The sequence below is a fragment of the Amblyraja radiata genome, chromosome 3, assembly GCF_010909765.2.
Source record: "Amblyraja radiata isolate CabotCenter1 chromosome 3, sAmbRad1.1.pri, whole genome shotgun sequence".
Classification (NCBI taxonomy): domain Eukaryota; kingdom Metazoa; phylum Chordata; class Chondrichthyes; order Rajiformes; family Rajidae; genus Amblyraja; species Amblyraja radiata.
Window position 1 is genome coordinate 113107703 of NC_045958.1, and position 25603 is coordinate 113133305.

The 25603-nt window shown below is 42.3% G+C and overlaps 1 protein-coding gene across 5 annotated transcripts in view; it reads left to right on the top strand.

The window, feature by feature from the left end:
* Positions 1–1629: 1629 nt before the first annotated feature.
* Positions 1630–25603, top strand: part of wdr41 (WD repeat domain 41) — a 35334-nt gene continuing 11360 nt past the window's right edge. The window contains exons 1-8 of one of the 5 annotated variants that reach the window (XM_033018606.1): positions 1673–2001; positions 7511–7574; positions 12897–12953; positions 13423–13538; positions 16844–16892; positions 18648–18779; positions 20432–20494; positions 24145–24256. In XM_033018606.1, coding sequence (XP_032874497.1) covers positions 12906–12953; positions 13423–13538; positions 16844–16892; positions 18648–18779; positions 20432–20494; positions 24145–24256 — 520 coding nt within the window. In that variant the 5' untranslated portion in view covers positions 1673–2001; positions 7511–7574; positions 12897–12905. Of the gene's footprint in view, positions 2002–7510; positions 7575–12733; positions 12769–12896; positions 12954–13422; positions 13539–16843; positions 16893–18647; positions 18780–20431; positions 20495–24144; positions 24257–25603 lie in introns of those variants that run through there. The other 4 variants (XM_033018605.1, XM_033018609.1, XM_033018610.1 and 1 more) reach the window with 4 other exon arrangements.

Below are 25603 nucleotides of genomic sequence, written 5' to 3' on the forward strand. Positions count from 1 at the left end.
CCCACGAGGTCCGATGTCGATCTTCTGGAAGAACGCTTGGGACTGCGTGACCTTTTGGAGTGTCTCTGCTTGCATGAGGCTAGAAGGGCTTGGCCCAGAAGATACAAGGATCAAACCTGCGGTGGTTAGTTATTGTTTCGGGGATTTGTGTTATGTTATCCAAAATAAAATTTAGTTGCTCAAGTTCTTGATTCAGTATTTTATTGATTGAAACTAGACTGGGGGAAGCTTAGAATGAGCTTCCTGACCCATTTACAACAGTTTCCTGCAAATACAAGACATTGCTGAGATTGCAGAGTATTGATTGCAGTTCTGGTCACTATACTATGGGGAAGGTTGTGCTTAAGCAAGAGAGTGTACAGAAACATTTCGCAAGGATGATGCCGAGACTTGTGATATGAGAGAGTGGATCAATGGAGACTGACGGATGACCTGAGAGGTTTATAGAATCATGAGGGGCACAGATAAGGTGGATGGTCACAGTCTTTTCCCCAGCGCAGGGCAGTCCAAAACCAGACGGCGTAGGTTTAAAGTGAGAGGGGAAAATTTAAAGGGGACCTGATAGGCATGTTTTTCACACAGTACATGGTGAGTACAAGGAGCCAGCTGACGGAGGAAGTGGTAGAAAGGGAGTGGAATGACATTGTTTAAAATATATTTGAATTTGATCATTGATAGCAAAGGTTTGGAGAGATATGGGCTAATGCAGGAAAATGGGACCTCTTTGATTTCTACATGGTGAAAACAAAATGTATAAAAATGGCCTTTAATAAATCTGACAATGTGCACTTTAGCCACATGTGATTTTTTCTATTACAAATCTCAAATTGTGGAGTACTGAGGCAAATAAATAAATAATGGGTCTTTGTCCCAAACATTATGGAGGACACTGCATGATGAGCGTTTGATGGCACTGGGCTTGTACTCGTTGCAGTTTAAAAGGATGAGGGGGTGCCTCATTGAAACTTACCGAATAGTGAAAGGCCTAGATACAGTGGATGTGGAGAGGATGTTTCCATTAATGGGAGAGTTTAAGACTAGGGGTTAGTGGCTCAGAATAAAAGGACGCACCATTTGAAAGGAGATGAGGAGGAATTTATTTAGTCAGAGATTGGTGAATCTGTGGAATTATTTGCCACAGAGGGCTGTGGCAGCCACGTCAATTGATATTTTTAAGCCAGAGATAGATAGATTCTTGATTAGTATGGGTGTCAGGGTTTATGGGGAGAAGGCAGGAGAATGGGGTTAGGAGGGAGATAGATCAGCCACGATTGAATGGCGGAGTAGACCTGATGGGCCGAATGGCTTCATTCTACTCCTATCAATGATGAACCTTTTGACATATGGGTTACCAGCTGCCAGTGTAAGTTGTTGAGGTAGGTACCATAACAATACTTACAACATAGGTACAGGCAGGTGAGGAAACTTGGCTTTATGCTGGTCACAAACATTGTGAGTGGACTCACTGCGCTGTGCACGTGAAGGCTCAATTCATCCCCGCCTGTGCATACGCAACATGAAACCCGCCGCGGTGACGTCACATGGCCCGAGAGCCAAGGCGTGGTGACGTCACACAGCCCGAGAGCCCCGGCGTGGTGACGTCACACAGCCCGAGAGCCCGGCGTGGTGACGTTCTTCGACTGTGAGGGCGGCACGTCGCGTCACCAGTCGCTCTGCTCCGCCGGCCTGTCGAGCTGCTCGTGCCCGGCTCGAGCTGGCCGCGCGCGTCGGCCGTTGACTGCAGTCACCGCTCGTGCAGGCGGAGGCTGTTGCTGCCGCCCGGGGGCAGCCCAGGCATCTACTAGCGCCGCGCCTTGTGCAAGTGCAAGTGCCGGGCTAACGGGAGCCCTGACAAGCGCGATAACAAATAACACCCTCGCCGGCCCTGGGTGGCCGAGCCGGGACTCGGGACTCGCCGCCTGCTGCAGCTACCACTACTGCTGCTGTTGTTGTTGTTGTTGTTGTTGTCAGCCTTCACCGTGACCCTGCAAACACCGCCAGGTGAGTCGCAGAATGCTGGAGTAACTTTGTGAGTTAGGAGATAATGGCAAGCGTACTGTTGGGTTGCATCACAGCTTGGTTTTGGAACAGCTCTGCCCGACACTTCAATACATTGATTGCAGAGAGAGGAACTGCAGATGCTGCAATCTTGATCAAAACAAAGTGCTGGAGGAAATCAGCGGGGCAGGCAACATCTGGAGAGGGAATGGATTTTTCCATTTCAAAAATAAACTTTATTTAGAATTTTAAAAATATGCACAAAAAAAACTGCATTCTCAGTGCGCATAAAATACATTCAATAATGTAATACCTATTAGTGTAAGCACCTATCTTTACATAACACACCTTTGCCACTCATGTGGCCCCCAGGGGTGATATCCCTTCCCTTGTTGAGGAGCATCCTCTGCCGCTCAGAGTCCACTCAGCCCCTCAATCATGACCAACAGCAGAAGGTCCACAGACTAAATGGGGCAGGCAGCATCTGTGGAAGGAATAGACAAATTACCTTTTGGGTCGGGCAGAGATATGCCGCCTGTTCCACTGAGTTATTCCATCTTTTTGTGTCTATCTGCTGTTTTACAGAGTCCACCTATCCATTCTGAAATCAGTATATATTATTGAATGCTGATATACTCATGATATTCGTGCTGGTGTTAACATGATCTAGGTATTAATTTCTAATTTATGATGAGATGATCGGGTGAAATATTCCTTCTTATTAAACTGTTGCTCATTTCATCTACTTGAATCATTGTTGTTGGCGAATTCCAGAGTATAAATTCAGCGCCATCATATTTTGGAGGAGATGAGGTTTGTATTTTATGCACTGTCCTTTAAGTGGCTGAGGTTGTGGGTTTAGGAAGTACTTAAGGAAAAAAAGCGATTGTTGAAGTAGCTTTGGTTAAAACTTGGATTTTGCCTAGGATGAAGATCATTGAATATTGAGTCTGAGATGATAAGCCTCCAACAACAGCAAATCTTTTCTTTGTGTTCGGCAAAACTAGTCAGAGGATAGTTTTCTATTTAATTCCATATTCAGCAGTATTGCTGTTGCTCCATGGTGAAGTTGCACTTAATGATAAGGTCTGACATTTTGAACTTATCTCTTAGCATTTTTGTCCTTCTTGAGCTAGTGCCTGGAGCTAAGAGTATCTGGCAGAGCCCAAAATGAGCATAGGTAAGCTGGTGATTGCTTTTGATTGAGAATGGACTTGGGCAGATATTGAACAAATTGAATATGTTCTTCTTTATATGTTGGTAGTTTAAGGTTGAAGTGGACAACAGGAGCAGATCCTAACCAGCATGTCAATAATACACAAAGTGCTGGGGGAACTCCAAGGACGGCACAGTGACATAACAGTGAAGTTGCTGCCTCACAGTGCCAGAGACCCAGATTTGTTCCCGAGTACGGGTGCTCTCGTTACGGAGCTTGCACGTTCTCCCTTTGTGGGTTTTCTCTGGCTGCTCCGGTTTCCTCCCAGATTCCAAAGATATGCAGGTTTCTAGGTTAATTGGCTCTGTAAATTGCCCCTAGTGTGTAGGACTTGTAACTGGGATAACATAGAACTAGTGTTTGGGTGATCGATGGTTGGCACACACTCGACATAGATGCCCGAAGGGCCTATTTCCATACGGTATCTTTAAACTAAACTCAGTGGGTCAGGCAGAATCTCTGGAGAGCAAGGATCAACACCGTTTTGGGTTGGGTCCCTTTTTCAGACTGATAAAATGACAGCAATACAATACAATACAATACAATATTTATTACATGTCATTTGAACCTCAGTGAGGTTCAAACGAAACTCCGTTTCCACAGCCATACAAACAAAGACAATATCCTACAGACGTACACACAATTCCATTTACAAAAACATCCATCACAGTGAACCCACTGTGATGGAAGGCAAAGGCTTTTCTCTCCCCTGTTCTCCATTTCTCTCCCGATGTCCAAGCCCCAGGCGGGCGATGCCAAGTCCCACGGCCATTTTAGGCCGTGCCGGGCGATTTACGGCCCCGCTCCCGGTCTAAAAGTCACAAAGTTGGAGCCCCCGGCGGGCGCTGTAATGTTCCACGGCCATGAAGCCGCGCCGGGCGATGTACGGCCCCGCTCTGGGTCGTTCCAACCCCGCGACACGGGCTGGAGAAGTCGCGTTGTGGGAGCTCCGGAAAGCGGTCTCTCCCCCCGGACCCGCGAGCTCCCGATGTCCCAGTCCACCGGACCTGCGGCTGCAGCTGGAGCCTCCGAGCCCCAGGAGTCGAGTCGCAGCAGCGAGTCACCACCGCTCCCCACGCTTCGATGCCGGCCAGCCCCACGATGGTAAGTCCGCCGCTCCGCAGGCTCCGTGACTGGAGCCCCCGGGTCGTTCAGGCTGGAGGCCGCTCCACGGTGCTAGGCCCCAACGACAACGGAGACCCGACAAGGAAAAGGTCGGGTCTCCCGTACAGGGAAGAGATTTAAAAAAGTTTCCCCCTTCCCCCCCCCCCCCCCCCGCCCCCCACTTATACACAGTTAAAAACACTATTAAAAAACACAAACAACTACATTTAACTAGACAAAAAAAAAAGAAAAAGACAGACAGGCTGTAGGGGCCGCTGCAATAGTGAGTCGCACCGCCGCAAGACTGAAGAATAAAAAGGGTTGCACAACCAATTTTCTATCAAAGTGATAATTTTGTTTATTCCTGTGGCCTTATCAACATTTCAAAAAGTTAACTCTCAAATGCTTTGAACTGCCTTGCTGCACTAGGGACTTTGGGATATTTTGTTTTGTACTATATTGTATTTTTATTTATTGAACTTTTTTTGTTTATTATGATATATATTGAGTGTGTTTACAAACTTGTTGTGCTGCAGTAAGTAAGAACTTCATTGTTCCATTTTGGTACATGTGGCAATTAAACACTTGATTCTTTCTAAAATGGACTCTTCAATCTTTCTTCAGAACGTAGACCGTGACACAAGGGAGCAGTGTGGTGATTATTCTCTGTAATGTCTCCAGTAGCTTAACCATCATTGAATTGAATTGAATTTCTTTATTTGTAATTCAAAAAATTGTTTGAACGAAATTTCGTTGCCATGCAGTCATAACAGTAAAAAAGCAACAAAACACACAACTAAACACAATTTAACGCAAACATCCATCACAGTGACTCTCCTCCAGGCACCTCCTCACTATGATGGAAGGTAAAAAAAGTCTCATCTCTTCCTTGCTTCTTCTCCCGCAGCCAGGCAGCCAAACTGCTGCGTCCTGATGTTGAAGTCCCCGCTGGGCGATGGAAGATACTCTGGAGTTTAAAAGGATGAGAGGATCTTATTGAAACATATGATTATTAAGGGTTTGGACATGCTAGAGGCACTGATGGGGCCGAGTCAGAGTATAGAAGAGAGATCGACCGACTGACCAAATGGTGCCAGCACAATAACCTGGCCCTCAACACCAACAAAACCAAGGAACTGATTGTGGACTTTGGAAGGGGTATGATGGGGACCCACAGTCCCGTTTATATCAACGGGTCGATGGTGGAGAGGGTCAAGAGCTTCAAATTCCTGGCCATGCACATTTCTGAAGATCTCTCCTGGTCCAAGAACACTGATGCAATTATAAAGAAAGTACATCAGCGCCTCTACTTCCTGAGAAGATTACGGAGAGTCGGTATGTCAAGGAGGACTATCTCTAACTTCTACAGGTGCACAGTAGAGAGCATGCTGACCAGTTGCATTGTGGCTTGATTCGGCAACTTGAGCGCCCAGGAACGGAAAAGACTACAAAAAGTAGTAAACACTGCCTAGTCCATCATTGGCTCTGACCTCCCTACCATCGAGGGGATCTATTGCAGTCGCTGCGTCAAAAAGTCTGGCAGCATCATCCTACACTATCTTGGCCGCACACTCATCTCCCTGCTACCTTCAGGTAGAAGGTACATGAGCTTGAGGACTGCAACGTCCAGGTTTAGGAATAGCTACTTCCCCACAGCCATCAGGCTATTAAACTCAACTGAAGCAAAACTCTGAACATTAATAGACCATTATCTGTTTATTTGCACCCTATCTGTTTATTTATTCATGTGTGTATATTTATATAATGGTATATGGACACTCTGTATTCATGCCTACTATATTCTGTTGTGCTGAAGCAAAGCAAGAATTCCATTGTCCTATCTGGGACACATGACAATAAACTCTCTTGACTTGTCTTGTCTTGAAACATGTTCCCGATGTTGGGGAGTCCAGAACCAGGGGCCACAGTTCAAGAATAAAGGATAAGCCATTTAGAACGAATATGAGGAAACACTTTTTCTCACAGAGTTGTGAGTCTGTGGAATTCTCCGTCTCAGAGGGCAGTGGAGGCCGGTTCTCTAGATACTTTCAAGAGAGAGCTAGATAGGGCTCTTAAAGATAGTGGAGTCGGGGGATATAAGGAGAAGGCAGGAACTGATTGGGGATGATCAGCCATGATCACATTGAATGACAGTGCTGGCTCGAAGGGCCGAATGGCCTACTCCTGCACCTATTGTCTATTGTCTATCCTGCGGCCGATTTTTAGCCTCGCCGAGAGATGAAAGGCCCTGCGAACGGGCCGATCCAAGCCTCCCGATTCGGGGAAGATGAAGCTGCTGTTGCTAGAGCTCCTGAAAATCGGTCGCCAACCAGGGACCTGCGAGCTCCCGATGTCACAGTCCACAGGGCTCGCGGCCGAAGCCTCCGAAGTCAGGTCGTAGCCACAGCGCTACCACAGCCTCCGAAGTCTGCCAGCTTCGCAATGGTAAGTCCACAGGCTCTGTGACTGGAGCCCTCAAGGTTGATTCCAGTTGGAGGCCGCCGTCTCCTCATTGTTAGGCCACAGTGCGAACGGAGATACAACACGGAAAAGGGTTGCATCGCCGTTGCAGGAAGAGATTAAAAAAGTTTCCCCCACCCCCCACATAATATACAACTAAAGATAGACTATAGCATAATCTAATATTAACAATAAGACAAAGAAGAAAACAAAAGACAGACGGACTGCAGGCGGGCCGCAGCTGTAACACAGCGCCGCTACTTTATTGACAAAGAGAACAGAATGCAGTATTTAATCTGTGTCGGACCAAAGAGCTACAAAGTTTGATCATTGCTTTCTTTGATTTGTGTTCAAATGGTTTGTTTGTCTTTGAGTTTGGTTCGTTGTTGCTCTTCATTACCTTGACATCAATTGTGCTAAGAATCACTGATCTCTTTCAGTTTTATCCACAACAATTTCACTTACAAGAACGTCACAAACTCCCAGAATAGTTACTCCATGGAAGTAAGCTATTCATGTCTGTACCTTCTCTAATCTCACACACATCCCTCTGTTCCAATCGCTTTTGTTAAACTACCATTCACTTCAACTGCTGCAACTTTTCATTGTGAGATCTTATTGTGAGCAAATTGATTGCAGCATTGGTCTGGATTGCAGCGTGATCATTGTTTTATTTTTGTTTCCTTAACGTATTTAAAGGAACTTTCTTGAGTAAATTGCTTGCTTTTTTTAGAAAAAAAAGTATCTGGCTCATTCCTTTTCATCAAGAAAAAATAGGTGAAACCCCCACTAAGAGGTAATCTGAAATTAATAGCAATATTCTTTACGTAAGAGATCTGTTCAATTGTAATTGAATTTTATTGTTCCTAAAAGAATTGGTGCAAGTATAAAAATGAAATATTAGGAATGTTGGAAGTATTTGGGTCGGAGAGCATTGAAGGAAAGAGCAGCCGAATTAATGTTTCAGCTTGATAGCTATGACAATAGACAATAGGTGCAGGAGTAGGCCATTCGGCCCTTCGAGCCAGCATCGTCATTTAATGTGATCATGGCTGATCATCCCCAATCAGTACCCCGTTCGTGCCTTCTCCTCATATCCCCTGACTCCGCTATGTTTAAGAGCCCTATCTAGCTCTCTCTTGAAAGCATCCAGAGAACCTGCCTCTACCGCCCTCTGACTCAGACTTTGGAACCAATTTGCATTGGAATGACCTAAAATCAGCGTCTTTACTCGCAGTAACTGGAAGCTTGTAGGTTTAACATTGGTAGTGGGTGAGGGTTAAGAAATAATAATCAAAGGTAAATAAATAATGGCTATCAACAGTGGTTCAAGTTAATTAACAGTAGTCATCATGGATTATGGAAGGACAAAAGCGGTCTATTGAATTTAGACAATTGATAAAGAGAATGCCGAGGACAATGTCTACACTCGAATTTTAAGAAAGCATTTGGTTAGAAGTATTTTACCACATAAAATGTGCAAATGCGGAGCTAGGCTCGCGAAAACCAAGGTTCTTCGTTCTTCTTGGACCACAGGCGGTTGGGGGGGGGGGGTCATGTGGGGTAAAATTTGATTGAGTGGTATCTATTTGTGAAGTGTCAAGACGAGGAGGACAGAAAATAATTTCCCATTATTTGTTGGCAGAAGGACCAGGGATGACCAGTTTAATGTTTTGTGTGTGAGGAAGAGTTCTTTATACTGAGAGTGATAATGTCCTGGACTTGCTTTCATCATCCTTGTGGACAGCAGAGACAATGATTTTGCAGGAAATTGGATTGACGGAAGTAAAATAAACTTGTTGGGGTAGAGCAGAGAAATGGGACTGATGTGAATTTGATGGGGTGAATGGCCTCCTTCAGAACGAATCACTCTGACTGTATGATTGGTTACAGCACAGATCTTCCCTGTACTTATGCTTCAGCTGCTCACTTGATAAACCCACTGAACCATTGGGCAAATTCTGTGATCCTATTTGGTCTACTCAATTTTGAACGTTTCGTTTGGCTTGCATTTCCTAAATGCATATTTTTGGATTTATCAATAACAAGTATGTGAATAGAAACGTAGTATACTTCTGCTTTACCTTTCAGCAGTTCCGTTGTAATGATGCAGGAGATAGCAATTCCTGTTCTTTTTCACAAAAGGTCCTGAGAGGTTTAATACATTCTCTTTCAGCAAGCCTGTTTTATCTGGTCTGCTGACCTACCGTTCAGCTCTAATGCTTTTTGTGCTTTTTTTGATGCCTGCTTCAATAAGAAATAAAACAGTGGTTTGTTGTTTTGCCTCTCTTGTTGCAGTTTTCAGTGTATATCTGGAACTTGGATAATTTATTTGTAGCTGCTGGTCCATAACCAATAGGAATTGAAACTTCCAGGCCTTATATTGCGAAATGGACCTGAAATCTTTCAGAAAATAGAAGTCAGTATTTTAGATAATGTGCGAGAGCACCGAGAGAGCGAACATTAAATGAGTATCTAAGTCTTTTCCTACAAATGAAAATAGGTGTGGTGTTATTAAAAGGCCATTTTAAAGAGCTGTTCCTCTGTCCAAATATTCATAACGTTGAAGAAGGAGTATTATATTTTCTTAAGCTGCCCACCACATTGAATTTTTATTGATTAAAATGTTTTAGTTACCTGAATTTAACTGTAATCAAAGCATGATTCCCATTCCTTCATTCCATAGATGCTGCCTCACCCGCTGAGTTTCTCCAGGTTTTTGTCTATCTTCGATTTTTCCAGCATCTGCAGTTCTTTCTTAAACATGTAATCAAAGCATAATTACTCTTTGTTTGGTACCAGACCACCAAAGAGCCTGTTTCTGTGCTGTCTAACTATGATTCTAACATAGAGGATGGTAGCAATTTGGAATTCTCTTCTGCAAACAATTAATATTAGGTCAGTTACTGCTTTTTTTTAAACTGCAACTGATATAACTTTGTGTATCAATAGTCTCGATGGAAATGAAAAACATGGATAATAAATATTGGAGTTCCATGTTTCTACATTAAACTGCTAGAGGAACTCAGCTATTTTTTATTTACTCAAGATTGCGGCATCTGCAATCTCTTGTCAGGCTGCACCTGTGGAGGGAAATAGACAGATGACATCTGAGGAAGAATCCTGAAATGTCATCTGCCCATTTCCATCCAGAGAAGATGGCTGAGAAAAGTGGATATGTAAATTCAAACTCTTTCCATTGGCCTTATTCTTGATTTTCTGCAGGAGGTATTCATATTAATACCTGTGGATTTTAAATGTTAAAAAAAGAATTTGGAAAATGTACTATTAGTATCAGGCTGTAAATGGATGATTTTTCAATTTTTGAACACCCTCCCCATCCCACCCCTTACCTAAACGTCTTCATTAATTCCCAAGCTTTTTCATTTCCATCGAGACTATTGTATATAGAGCCTCGTTTTCTAAAAGCACGTATTTTGAAGTCTGGGATGCCCTCAATTGTCTCGTGATTAAAATTAATAGATAGAATTTCATGTGGGGAATTTTGTGTGGTTTGCAGATTCCTTTGATATGCTGCATCTAACATCAATTCTGGGGCATATGTTAAAGGAGAGAGCCCTTGTTGCTTGTTGTCACTGCAAAGAATGAGTCTTTCCATATTGCTTCTGCAAAAATGTCTTGCAAACAAATCTTTCTTTTTGTTACCGCAATCCTTCCTGCAATCAGCTTTGGTTTGAATTGGCAATTTGTGTTCTTTTTGCCTGATGTATTCACAGAATATTTAGTTTAGTCAGTTTATTATTGTCACGTGTATTGAGGTACAGTGAAAAGCTTCTTTTGTTGCATGCTATCTAGTCAGCGAAAATACTATACATGGTTACAATCAAGTCATCCACAGTGTACAGATACAGGATAAAGGGAATAATGTCTAGTATAAGTTAAGGTCCGATTAAAGATAATTCAAAGTTCTCCAATGAGGTAGATGGCAGGTCAGGACCGCCCTTTGTTGGATAGGACTGTTCCGTTGCCCAATAACAGCTGGGAAGCAGCTGTCCTTGAATCTGGAGATATGAGGTTTTAAACTTCTGAACTTCTTGTCTGATGGGAGAGGGGAGAAGAGCGAGTGACCGGGGTTAGACTCATCCTTGATTATGCTGGTGGCCTTTCCAAAGCCACCATTGATTCACAAACAAGATCAGTCGGACAGTAGTTGCTGATATTTGAAGATTACAGACTTTTGAGAGGTAATGAGAGGGGGAGATATTGAACAATTTATTTTCTTCGGTATTCACCAAGGAGAAGGATATTGAATTATGTGAGGTAAGGGAAACAAGTAGAGTAGCTATGGAAACTATGAGATTCAAAGAAGAGGAACTACTGACACTTTTGAAAAATATAAAAGTGGATAAGTCTCCAGGTCCTGACAGGATATTCCCTAGGACATTAAGGGAAGTTAGTGTAGAAATAGCAGGGGCTATGACAGATATATTTCAAATGTCATTAGAAACGGGAATAGTGCCAGAGGATTGGCGTACTGTGCATGTTGTTCCATTGTTTAAAAAGGGTTCTAAGAGTAAACCTAGCAATTATAAACCTGTTTGTTTGACATCAGTGGTGGGCAAATTAATGGAAAGGATAATTGGAGATAATATATATAAGCATCTGGATAAACAGGGTCTAATTAGGAACAGTCAACATGGATTTGTGCCTGGAAGGTCATGTTTGACTAATCTTCTTGAATTTTTTGAAGAGGTTACTCGGGAAATTGCTGAGGGTAAAGCAGTGGATGTTGTCTATATGGACTTCAGTAAGGCCTTTGACAAGGTTCCTCATGGAAGGTTGGTTAAGAAGGTTCAATTGTTTGGTATTAATGGTGGAGTAGCAAGATGGATTCAACAGTGGCTGAATGGGAGATGCCAGAGAGTAATGGTGGATGGCTGTTTGTCAGGTTGGAGGCCGGTGACTAGTGCGGTGCCTCAGGGATCTGTGTTGGGTCCACTGTTGTTTGCCATGTACATCAATGATCTGGATGATGGTGTGGTAAATTGGATTAGTAAGTATGCAGATGATACTAAGATAGGTGGTGTTGTGGATAATGAAGTAGATTTTCAAAGTCTACAGAGCGATTTAGGCCATTTGGAAGAGTGGGCTGAAAGATGACAGATGAAGTTTAATGCTGATAAGTGTGAGGTGCTACATCTTGGCAGGACAAATCAAAATAGGATGTACATGGTAAATGGCAGAGAATTGAGGAATGCAGTTGAACAGAGGGATCTAGGAATAACTGTTCATAGTTCCCTGGAGGTGGAATCTAATGTAGATAGGGTGGTAAATAAAGCTTTTGGTGTGCTGGCCTTTATAAATCAGAGCATTGAGTATAGAAGTTGGGATGTAATGTTAAAATTGTACAAGGCATTGGTGAGGCCAATTCTGGAGTACGGTGTACAATTTTGGTCGCCTTATTATAGGAAGGATGTCAACAAAATAGAGAGAGTACAGAGGAGATTTACTAGAATGTTGCCTGGGTTTCAGCAACTAAGTTACAGAGAAAGGTTGAACAAGTTAGGTCTTTATTCTTTGGAGCGCAGAAGGTTAAGGGGGGACTTGATAGAGGTCTTTAAAATGATGAGAGGGATAGACAGAGTTGACGTGGATAAGCTTTTTCCATTGAGAGTAGGGAAGGTTCAAACAAGAGGACATGACTTGAGAATTAAGGGACAGATGTTTAGGGGTAACATGAGGGGGAACTTCTTTACTCAGAGAGTGGTAGCTGTGTGGAATGAGCTTCCAGTGGAAGTGGTGGAGGCAGGTTTAATTTTATCATTTAAAAATAAATTGGATAGGCATATGGATGGGAAAGGAATGGAGGGTTATGGTCTGAGTGCAGGTAGATGGGACCAGGGGAAAATAAGTGTTTGGCACGGACTTGAAGGGCCGAGATGGCCTGTTTTCCGTGCTGTAATTGTTATATGGTTATATGACTGAATTAAGATCCCTCTCCTATTACCAGAATATTGAACATGAGAATCGTGAGTGTTTAATTGTCATAAATACTGAAAACAGACCAATGAAATTCTTAATTTGCCTGAGATTAATTGAAACTATGGAGGGTTGATCCTTGACTGGTTTTATTTAACGAAAGCCCTTTTACTTGCAGTGTTGAAAGATGTTGCGGTGGTTGCTGGGAGGAAGGGATGTGCAAGAACCAGTGGAGGTGAGGTTTCCTCATTGTCTTTATTATTAATTTAAATTCGTGAAGGTGACCATTGGTAGAAATATCTTAGAAACCAAAATATTTTTACAATTCCTTATCTGACCATGTTTTTACATGTAAACAGGGACAATATATTTAACTTTAAGGTATTTTCTGCCATTTTACATTGATTAAAACTGTTCCTGAAATAATTGCAAGTGACTGGTCAGGGCAGCATAATCATTCCATGATCTTGGTTTTTATTTTATTGACTTCTTTGACTCTACCCTTTGAATATAGAACAGAATATTCCCTAATATTTGGTTCTGGCTTACATATTTCATTGGCAAGATTGGGTATCTTCTATTTATGCTGTGGTTGTGTATTTTTCAAAATATCGCTGCAGACTGATAATGTATTATTCTAATGTTACAATGCCCTACAATTTCAGCATTTTCTTTCAAACATTCTTATCTTTTAAATGTTTTAGAAGTCACTGATTCTATGCTTAGGAGATGACCAACCACAGAATCCCTACACGGAGCTCCAGGTACTAAAAGGTCACAATGATATTGTTCGCTTCATGGTCTGGATTGATGATACCAGGTTAGATTTAATTACCTTTGTTTCTTTTGTACATGTTAAGAAATTTCCAAACAATGCAGTTTTGGAATCTTTCCAATTGGCTTTGAAAAATCTTAGTATTTCTAATTTACATATGGATCAATATCATCATAGGGAAAGTATGTAACTGCTACCTGTTAAGATTTGTAATGTATATGTGAATGTATGTAAGGCATTGCAGCTATTTCATATTTGACATGGGTGCATTTCTTTAGTTTATTGTCATGTTCAGTGAAAAGCGTGCTAACCAGTCAGGGAAAAGAGGTCACCCATTCCTTCTCTCCAGAGATGATGCCTGTCCCGCTGGTTTACTCCAGCATTTTGTGTCTACCAGCTAAAAGACAATACATGATTACAATCAAACAATTCACAGTGCACAGATATATGATAAGGGAATACCGTTCAGTGCAAGAAAAAGCCAGTAAAGTCCGATCAAAAATAGTCCGATAAAAAAAAGAGTAACCTTAATGTGCTCTTGAAATTTCATAAACTATCATAACCAAAAGTTAGATTAGTTGAAATAAAATGTTGTTAGAAATATTAGACTTGCTTATATCATGTAAGTAAATTTCAGGGACTGTCCTTCACTATAACTTGTGGCGAGCTGGGTTTCATGCTTCGAGTTCCTCTGTGATCCCATCATTTATACCGTACTGTACAGGTGGATTCTGTTGCCCTTTTAGGTCTAGTCACAATCAGCAGGCGGACCATTTTCTCAGATTGCTTTTGGGAAAGTTAAATTGATCTGGTCTCAGCCTTCATAACAGTTGCTGTTTTCTTCTTCTTGTATTTGGTTTCTGATATGAAGTCAGAAGTAATGAAGGTGAAAGGCCAGTGCGAGCAAACTAAGCTTGAGCTGATGGGCAAGCTTTGGTAATATGTTTCTTAGTCTTCCGTCTTTGGAAATCCATTAACACGTTCAGAAAGTAATTCTGTGGAAGCACCAGTAAACGCACTGATAATTCAACGAGCCTGTATGTGACAGAAATATTTAGGATGATGTGAATTATGGATAAAATCATGAAAGACTTTAATTCTGAACATATTTTGGGTAATCTGGCAATTTTAATCGAGTTTCATTTGATTTGCTTTAATATTTAGTTCTAAAAACATTAAAAACTGAGTTATGCTCATGTGTTTTATACTAAAAAGGAAAATGTTTACTCAATGTGTGGCCAACATTTCGGTGTAATTCACAATATAAAGTGGAATGACCATTTGGAAGATTTATCTTTCACTTGGTTGAGAAAAACTGGAAAAGCTCGACAGTTAAGTGTTTCAAGTGATTCTCTGCTGTTTGTTGGAGAGGCAAGAGAGTGCAGATGTGTAATCTGGAACAAAATGCAAACTGCTGGTAGAACTCAGTGGGCTAGGCGACATCAGTTGGGAGAGGAGATAGGAGACCCAGTAGGTAAAATGTACTCCTTTGTGGGTGATAGGCAGATGATGGAGGGTAACAAAACTGGATGAACAGGGACTAGGGAAGTGGTTGCAAAAGAGAGAATTTAGCTGAATCAGGAGAGGAAAAGGAACATGGAGGGTTCGGGTTAGCTGAAACTGGAAAATGAAGTGTCATACCATTTAGGTTGTAAACTATTCAGGCCAAGTACGAGGTGCTTTTCCTCTGTTTTGAAATCCTCAACCTTCACTCCTTGGCACTGACAAAGGCTGAGGACAGAAGAGAGACACAAGGAACTGCATATGTTGGAATCTTGAGTAAAACGTAAAGTACTAGAGTAACTCATCAGGTCAAGCAGGAGCGGATAGGTGACAGGTTGTTGTGGGAATGAGAAAAGGAGTTGAAATGGCCTGCCACCGGGAGCACAATGGTCAATATGGCCAGAGCGCAGATGTGCAGCAAAAGGGTTACCTCCGCACTATCCTTCAGCAGCAATGGGATCCCACCACCAGTCACATCTCCTCCGTGCCCCTCCCTCTCGGTCACAACCCTTTATTGCTTTCCGCAAGGGCTACTCTCTGTGTGACTTCCTGGTTCACATCACTACCACCCACCACTCTGTGTCTCCTGGCACTATCCCCTGTACCACCATCCATGAACCTAAGCCCACGCAGGCCAAGCAAATATTCACATGCTTCTCTTCTGACCTCCAACTGCATTTGGCACTCTCATGTGGCTTCCTCTACATTGGTGAGATGAAGCAGAGACCGAGTGACTGGCTGTTTTGTATAACACCTGTGCTCTGTTTACTATGGCCACCTTGAGGTCCTGGTTGCATGCCACTTCAAACCTCCTTTCCATTCCCCACTGACCTCTCAGTCTTTTCTACTGCCAGAATGAGGCCAAACACAAGCTAGAGAAACCGCTCCTTCATATTCTGACTGGGTTTTCTGCAAGGTTGAGTTTTCCAATTTGTTTTTATAACCTGCATCACATGTGCTCCTTTCTCTTCCCTTCTGATTCACCCAGTCTCGTTACCCTCTCCTACCTGGCCTATTACTTGCACACTTCACAATCTAGGTCTTCTACACCTGCCAAACGTATTACATCTGCCCATCATTTATCACTTATCTGGTTCTATGTATTATCTTTCTTGCTTATCAAATTTCAGTATCTGCAGCCATGTTTGTCTTCACCTATCTACCTCCACCTTCCTTCTCCCCACCTGGCTCCATCTGCTCCCTCTTTTTCTCTCTTCGTTATTTATCTCTACCTATCAACCACCCGTTGCTGTCTCCAACTCCACCCCATCCACTCCCCCCATTTCTCTGGCAATCAACCCCCACCTCTCCCAGTTCAATCACTTGCCAGCCCTGGCCTTACCCCCTCTCTCCTACTTTATAGTGACTATCACCCTTTTACAATTTCACTCCTGTTGCAACATAATGACCCGAAACATTGGCCATCCCTCTACCTCCACAGATACTGCTTTACCTCCTGAGTTCCTCCAGCAATTTGTCATCTTCAGATTATCCACCTGTTTCATGTCAGTTATGTGTATAATCTGTTCTTGATGCTGGTAAGGTTCTCCTTTAAATATGTGTCTTCTTTGAGTCTGAACTCTTAATTTTTATCTCCCAGAAAAGGAAGGGAAATACATGTTGTTTCCTTCCCTAAATCCTGGACCCAGTTTAACATTTCCTATCTGTACCCAGATGCTTGGCCTGGTGAATTGCCTTGGCCTAGAGTTTATTCACAAAAAACACTGTTGGAAAAGTAGTCTGAAGGAATGGTAATGTTAGCAGAGGTAATCATTTTTCTATTATCTTATTCAAATGTTTCCATTAAATTGAAGGTGAATAAATTCTGTTTTTTTTAATTTATGCAGATTTGCCTCAGCAGGGGATGATGGAGTTGTGCTTTTATGGAATGTTCAGGTAAGTATTTACTGAACTAATCTTGTTATGCAAGATATTGTTTAGATTTTGCAGTAACATTTACTTAACGGGTAGCTACAAAATAAGGCCTGGTGATTTTAGGTTTGTTTTTTTTTGTTGGGGTTATCAGTTACAGCCAACATTTCTATTAAAAAAAAATCAAATCCCAGGAAAATTAGATATGTCCCTAATTGGTGTACAGTGAGCTGTGAAATATGCAAATATTAATGGTGTGAACTTTATTTATTGCCACGTGTAATTTAATGATTTTTGATGCAGTTTGATAACATTAACATGTATAATGGTCATTGGAACAGTATATCGCTGGATAACTCAGACCTAAGCGGCAGTGCTGTGGTAAGATGACATTTGCAAGAGAGAATGGGTGAGAAAATGGGTGTAGAAAATGTTTTAACTCCATTATCTGTTATGTCAGTCTGAAGAAGGGTCTTGACCCGAAGCGTCACCCATTTCTTCTCTCCAGAGATGCTGCCTGTCCCACTGAGTTACTCCAGCATTTTGTCTACCTTCGATTTAAACCTGCAACCGCAGTTCTTTTCTACGCATCTCTTAAAGTTAAATACTTCCAAGTTTAAGGAAATTTAAAACTATGATCTTAGTTAAATTTCTACATACGCCTTGGTTGTTGATGTAGAAATGTATTAGAAGAATTCCTAATGGCAAACATTGGGGCATGCAGCTCACAATACAACAGGCATCCAGAAGGTGGTGTGTTTTACTCATTACTTGCCATTTGGTTAAGCTATGTGGTCAGATATGTTTCAAATCAGTGTTAGCATCTTTTAAAAAATGATTTGTTTTTATCTTATTTATATTTCTGATGTGAACTGACTGCTATACATTTTAATTATTTTATTGTATATTTTGTTTAAAAAAAAATAATTAGTGTCTGCAATTGGGGAAAATTACATTAATCTAAATCTTTACATTAAGGGCTTTGAGATCACTTAATTGATTAATTCTGCTAGCAGTTCTCTGCCATTCTGTTTTCTTGCTTAAGTTTGGAATGGATGAGAAGCAACTTTTCTTAGAAAATTTTATTTTTTTTCCAAAATATAGATGTTGCTTATATTTAACATCTTGTCAATTTTGATTTATTTTTCTTTAAAAGCGAATTAACCAGCAGTAAGGGCTTGGAATATGGCCATTAGGCATAAGTACCAAAGATATACAATTTTAGAAAGATTTCAACAGTTACTAAATAAGTATTTTTTACCAGGGGCAAATACTTGGTCCACAAGTCAAATTAGGACAAAAAATAATTACCCTTTTGTACATTAAGTTTGAGAAATATGTGATTATAAAAAACTTTACAATATAACTCTATATTTATACGATTATGAGATGCATCATACTTGTTCAAATTCCTGTAGGTAAATTTTTGAAAATAGCAATTTAGACATCTTAAGGCAAAATCTCACCTTAATTTATGAAAGTAAACATCTATGCATCCCCACCCCCACCCACCCCAAAAAAAGGCTATTGGACTATTGGGAAAACACGAAAGTTATTCGGAACCCGGTATCAAAAATTTTAGGTGAATGGGAAAAATTAAGCATTTGACATTCATTATAGCAGGTGGGATGAACTACTACTGTACTAGCAATTACTTTAAAAAAAACTTTTTTAAACAGTTTAACATTTTTCTTGTTGAGATATTGTTAAAGTTGTGTAAATGATAGTGAGGTTTCACAAATTGATTTTATAAACCAAGATTATATCTTGTGCTTGCAGACTGGAGAGAGACTTCATGAGCTGCGTGGCCATTCTAGACCCATCACAGGAATTGCTCTTATTCCATTGACGTATCATTCACAGTCAGAAAGTTGTCGTCTTCTTACTGCTGCTTCTGATAGGACAGTTATGGTATCCTTTCAACGTGGTCCGGAAAATACATGATTGTTCATCTAGCTTGGCAGAGGAGATTTTCATTCTCTGAGCCATACCCAGATAGTAATATTTCATTAATTTGTTAAGACCTATTTTTCCAATAAAATTGTTTGATGTTCAATTTGGGTTCCATGATAATATTATAGATGTTTATCAAGAGCAGGATAGTCTTAGCGGAGGGAGAGGAGGTTAGATTTTGTTTATAGGAGAAGGAGATGAAAGAAGTCGAACTGAAGACATAGCTTAAGTAGTAAGAAGATTGGATTTAAAAAAACTAACTGCTGGAGGAACCCAGTGGGCCAGACAGCATCCGTGGAGGGAAATGGGCAGTCGACAATTCAAGTTGAGACCGTTCATCTGGACTGAAGAATTAGTGAGGAGATGACCTGCATAAGGATATGAGGAGGGGTGGGGCAACAGTTAGAAAGTGATAGGTGGATGCAGGTGATGAGGGGTTGATTGGCAGCTGGAGTTCAATGGGGGAGTAATGGGTGGAAATCGTGAGAGAGGCTAGGAGGGGATAAGTGGAGACATCAAAGGATTGCCGATGATGGAATTTGAGAAGAAAGGATAGAATTACATATGGAAAGGATGGTGGTCAGATGGGAACTGTGGAGGGAGGGGTCAGGGAGCCGAGTGGGAGGAACGGGTGCATGATGTGTAGATTGGGGTGGGGAAAGAAACTGGGTGATAGGGACTGTGGGGGAAGGAAGGATGGTTGGAAAGAAGGTGAATGAGAGCACTTGGGTAAACCAGAAGGAGAGAGACATGGACAGTTGGGGGAGCAGGTACCAGAAGTTAATTATACAGCTCCTTGGAGAAAATAGAGAAAATAAAAGCAAATGTAAAGCCTGCATATGATATAGGCACATATTAGGAAGCATAAGTGTGAACCAGATGATCCAAGCAGTTTGTTTCTGTATTGTCCTGTGCAAATTTAAGCTAATTCCCTTATTGCTTTTGTAACTCTGCACTATTAAGTGTGAGCAACACACTTAACAAAAGAGGAGATTTCGCAAGAAGGGTTTCGACCCGAAACGTTGCCTATTTCCTTCGCTCCATAGATGCTGCCTCACCCGCTGAGTTTCTCCAGCATTTTTGTCTACTAACAAAAGAGGAAATGTGTAGTGTGTACTGCTTGTTGAACTCTTAAGTATTGAAAAGATAATCTAAAAAAATATTCTTCCATTGAAACTGTTGGCATTCTTCAATAATTTGCTATAAACATTGAATTTGTAACAAATTAGTCAAGACAGTTCCGGACCTGAAACGTCGCCTACCCATTACCTCCACAGATGCTGCCTGACCTGCAGAGTTACTCCAGTAGTTTTGTTTTTAGCTAATCCAAAATATTATTATCTGGATTGGATGAAAACCTTGCCTATATGTTTTGTTCTGGTGCTGGAAAGCTTTGTATAAACCAATGTCATTGGTGCCGACAGATCACACTGACGTAGATTTCTTTGGGGTTTCACTCTGCAAGTATGCTGTTGTAGCTTGCGGTGAAATAAATCTGATCCATGGGCCTCTAGGATAAGAATTTGATATTTACTATTTGTTTGGCAAAGGCAAGTAATTTGGTGATGAACTTTAATTCCAAATGGATTATCCTTTATTGATATAGCCAGATCTGGGATTTAGACACGGGCAGCCAAATCCATTTGTTGGCAGACTTTCAGTCCTCTGTTAAGGTAAGGGAAAGCTTTCATTGGATTTATGTTGATGGATGTAAAGCTCCACCATTTACCTTTGGTTGATTGCTAATAGTTAACATTTTTTTCTGAAATGAAATTTTTGAGTAAAATTGGTAATTCTTTAAATTTCAGACCCAGCTTTTTACCTGTTTTTTAATTCAGCAAATCTTATCATCAGAATTTCACCATATTTCACCTAAAAACGCAGAGAATTAAACCATACTTCACTACATAACAAAGTTGAGCAGCGACACAAGTGACTGCAGATGCTGAGAAATGAAGCAAAAATGCAAACAGTAATGCTGAGGCTCTATAAGGTGCTGGTCAGGCGGCATTTGGAATATTGTGAGCCATTTTGGGCACCATATTTGAGGAAGGATTAGAATTAGAATTTCCTTTATTGTCATTCAGACCTTACGGTCTGAACGAAATTTCGTGCCTGCAGTCATACATACAATAATACAATAATAAACAACAATAAACACAAATTAACATCTACCACAGTGAGTCCTCCAAGCACCTCCTCACTGTGGTGGAGGCAAAAATCTTAGGGCTGCAGTCTCTTCCCTCCTCTTCTCCCTCTGCGCTGAGGCGATTCCCCACCGGGCGATGGTACAAACAGTCACGCGGCTCACCGAACCCCGCAAACGGGCCGGCTCAAACACCGCGGCCCGGGGTGGTCGAAGCTGCCGCCCTCCAGTCCAGCGGACGCAGCCGCTGGCCCGCGGCTGAACCCCGGACTCAGGTCACCGCCGCCAGAACGCCGTCCCAGCCACTGGAGCACCGTTCCAGCCCCGAGCCGGATCGCCCTCACGTGAGTGCCGTTCCTCCCTCGAGCTGGGCCGCCCCGACGGGAGCGCCGTACCTCCCACGAGCTGGGCCGCCCCGACAGGAGCGCCGTACCTCCCGCGAGCTGGGCCGCCCCGACGGGAGCGCCGTTCCACCCTCGAGCTGGGCCGCCCCGACGGGAGCGCCGTACCTCCCTCGAGCTGGGCCGCCCCGACGGGAGCGCCGTTCCACCCTCGGGCTGGGCCGCCCCGACGGGAGCGCCACAGCCCCTCACGGGAGAGTCTCAGCCCCGCGCCAGGCCGCCCTCACGGGAGCGTCACAGCCCCTCACGGGAGCGCCGTTCCAGCCCCGAGCCAGACCGCCCTTACGGAAGCGAGCCCAGGGCAAGTCCTGACTGGTTCTGCCTCCGGAGTCTCGAGGTCGCCAGCTCCGCCATTAGGCCTCAGCGCAGACGGAGGCAGAGAAGGGGGATGCGACAAAAAAGTTGCATTCCCCCGAAGGGAGAGACAGCAAGCCCTGTTTCAACCCCCCCACCCCCCACCCCCCCCACATAAACACAACCTAAAAACCAAAAACTTAACTAGACAAAACGAAAAAAACAACACAAAAAAGTAAAAACAAACGGGCTGCAGGCGAGCCGCTGCTGCCAGGGCAGTGCCGCCACTTCCGGATGTGCTGATTCTGGAGAGGGTCAAGAGGAGGTTTACAAGAATGATCCCTGGAATGAGTAGGTTAACCGATGATGAGCTTTTGTTAGCACTGGGCCTGTACTCGCTGGAGTTTAGAAGAATGAGGGGGGACCTCATTGAAACATACAGAATAGTGAAAGGCTTGGATAGAGTGGATGTGGAGAGGATGTTTCCACTAGTGGGAAAGTCTAGGACTAGAGGTCATAGCCTTTAAGGAAGAAGATGAGAAATTTATTTCGTCAGAGGGTGATGAATCTGTGGAATTCTTTGCCACAGAAGGCTGTAGAGGCCAAGTCTGCGGATATTTTTAAGGCATAGATAGATAGATTTTTGATTAGTACATGAGTCAGAGGTTATGGGAGGACGCAGGCGAATGGGGTTAGGAGGGAGAGATAGATCAGCCATGATTGAATGGCGGAGTAGACCTGATGGGCTAAATGGCCAAATTCTACTCCTATCAGTTATGACTTTATGACCTTATAACTGCTGGAAGAACCTGGCAGGTTGAGCAACATCTTTGGAGGCATAGGCTTGGTCATCGTTTCTGGTCGAAAACCCTGCACCAGCTTCCACAGATATTGCTCGATCTGCTGAGTTCTTCCAGGGGTTTATTCATTTTTTGAATGGCCTCTTCCTGCACCTATTTTCTATGTTTCATATGTGTAAATCACACGATGATCTTTTTTTTTCAACAAACATTTCAATTGTATGAGAATTTTTCCTGGTGGTAAAGCTAAAACCGTTTAGTGGAAATTATTACAGATGGGCTATTGTTACTGTTCAATGTGCTCCTGTAAGATGATTTAAGTCAATATTTAGTCAAGAAAAATATGAAAGTTTCAACAATGTGTAGCTAGATATATAGTGAAAAAGTTGTAATGTTTTGATAATTTTGATTTGGATGAGAACATACATGGCAAGATTACCAAGTTTGGAGATAATACAAAACTATGTGGTTTTGCAGATGGTTGTGAAAAATTGCAGCAGGATCTTGATCGATTGGCCAAGTGGGCTGAGGAATGGTTGATGGAATTTAATACAGAGAAATGTGAGATGTTGCAAGTCTAACATGGGCAATACCTACACAGTGAATGGTAGGGTTCTGGGTAGTGTGTAGAGCAGAGGGATCTAGGAGTACAGGTGCGTGGTCCCTTGAAGGCGTAGTCACAAGTAGATAGGGTGGGCAAAAATGCTTTTGGTACAATGGCCTTCATCAGTCAGAGTATTGAGTATGGAAGTTGGGAGGTCAAGTTGCGGTTGTACAAAATGTTGGTGATGCATTTAGAATAATGTATTCAGTTCTAGGCACCACGTTATAGGAAAGATGTTGTCAAGCTGGAAAGGGTACAGAAAACATTTATGAGGACATTGCCAGGACTAGAGGGTCTGAGCTATAGGGAGAGGTTGAGTAGGCTATTCCTCTATTCCTTGGAGCGCAGGATGACGGGTGATCTTATAGAAGTGTATAAAATCATGACGAATAGATCGGGTAGATGCACATTCTTATTAAATCTTTTCCCCTTCACCTTAAACCTATGGCTTTTGCCCTCGATTCACCTACTCTGGGGAAGAGACTCTGCTCTTGCCCAGAGTAGGTGAATTGAGGACCAAAGACAGAGGTTTAAGTTGAAGGGGTAAAGATTTAATAGGAATCTGAGGGGTGACTTTCTCACACAAAGGGTGGTGGGTGTATCGAACAAGCTGCCAGGGGAGGTAGTTGAGGCAGGGACTATCCCAACATTTAAGAAACAGTTGGACAGATACATGGGTAGGACAGGTTTTGGAGAGACAAAACTCAGGCAGGTGAGCCTAGTGGAGTTGGGACATGTTGGCCGGTGTGGGCAAGTTGGGCTGAAGGGTCTGTTTCCACACTTTTACACTATGACTCTAATCTGTATATTAATCCATCCATGCATTCATTTTAAATTATTTAAATTATTAAGATTCAAAAAGATATTCTTTGAACAAGTACCGTGTTCATTCCATGTTGAAAATTTACTTGTGTACATTGTACATTTGTGCACAAATGTGCACACTGCTGTACCCCACAATACTTGTATACATCAATATTTTTGACTGAGAATTTGTACAAAAGATTAACATTCTGTTGATCCATACACAATGTGCCAATGAATTAATTGTACTTGCGAACTTTCCGTTTTTTGTCAGTGCCTGAAGGTTATTGAAAGGCTTGATGTATGGCTGTCTGGAGCAGACAAAATATGCGTTTGGAATAATCGTGCAGAATTGCTCTGCAAAACAACTTGTTTTAAAGATGCAGGTATTATGCTTCAAGATTCCGCACTTTGCACGACATTCCATTTGCTCCAATTTTTAAATTACAATTATATTCTTTTCCTGATCAGATTATTTTAGAAGTTCCCAGTTCAATTGTTTCTAGTTCAGATATGTCATCTTCACATGGAATAAGGGCCCCACAAGGAAAAGGGAAAGAGAGAAAAGGGAAATATAGCCTGGTGGTTGTAGGGAAGAAGCTGCTCCTGAACCTGGACGTTACATTTTTCATGCTCTTTTATCACCTTTGCGATGGCGAGTGAAATGAGAGCGTGGCCAAGGTGGTGTGGATCTCTAATGCTGGCTACCTTTTTGAGGCAGTGACTCTTCGATGATGGAGAGGTCAGGACCTGTGATGCATTCTTCTTGGGCTTCTTGAACAATTTCATCACAGCTGCTGGCCCAAAATTAGCAAGAATATTCAACTGCAGAGATTTCAAATGCCATGTTACATTCAAAAAGATATGCAGAAATATGTGATTAAGCACTGCATGATCAACACTTCAACCAGACTTGGCACCCTTTCATTTCCATATTCGGCAGGAGGAGGCCATTCGGCCATTCGAGCCAGCACCGCCATTCATTGTGATCATGGCTGATCGTCCCCAATCAATAACCCGTGCCTGCCTTCTCCCCATATCCCTTGATTCCCCTAGCCCCTAGAGCTCTATCTAACTCTCTCTTAATTCCATCCAGTGATTTGGCCTCCGCTGCCCTCTGTGGCAGGGAATTCCACAAATTCACAACTCTAGCTGAAAAGGTTTTTTCTCACCTCAGTCTTAAATGGCTTCCCCTTTATTCTAAGTCTGTGGACCTTGGTTCTGGACTCGCCCAACATTGGGAACATTTTTCCTGCATCTAGCTTGTCCAGTCCTTTTATAATTTGATATGTTTCTATAAGATACCCTCTCATCCTTCTAAACTCCAGTGAATACAAGCCTAGTCTTTTCAATCTTTCCTCATATGACAGTCCGGCCATCCCAGGGATCAATCTCGTGAACCTACGCCGCACTGCCTCAATCACAAAGATCTCCTCTTAACATTTGGACCCATATTTGAATTTGTTTTTGGTTGAAGACATTTCTTGAATTTATTAAAATTGTTGGCCACTGTTCTTTTATTTCTTTGCAGTTAGCCTTTCATTTCTCCATTAGACTTTATTACTTCTAATGTTTGTACTATCGTTCTCTCATTTATTATGTAATTTTGTGATTGCTATTCCAATCTAGATGATCTATCAAGCTTAACTTTTCTACCTGCTCTGATTTATTTCTGAATACTAGGAATATTGCTTCTTGCCATGTTGGGATTTGTGCATGTGAAGTTAACGGTA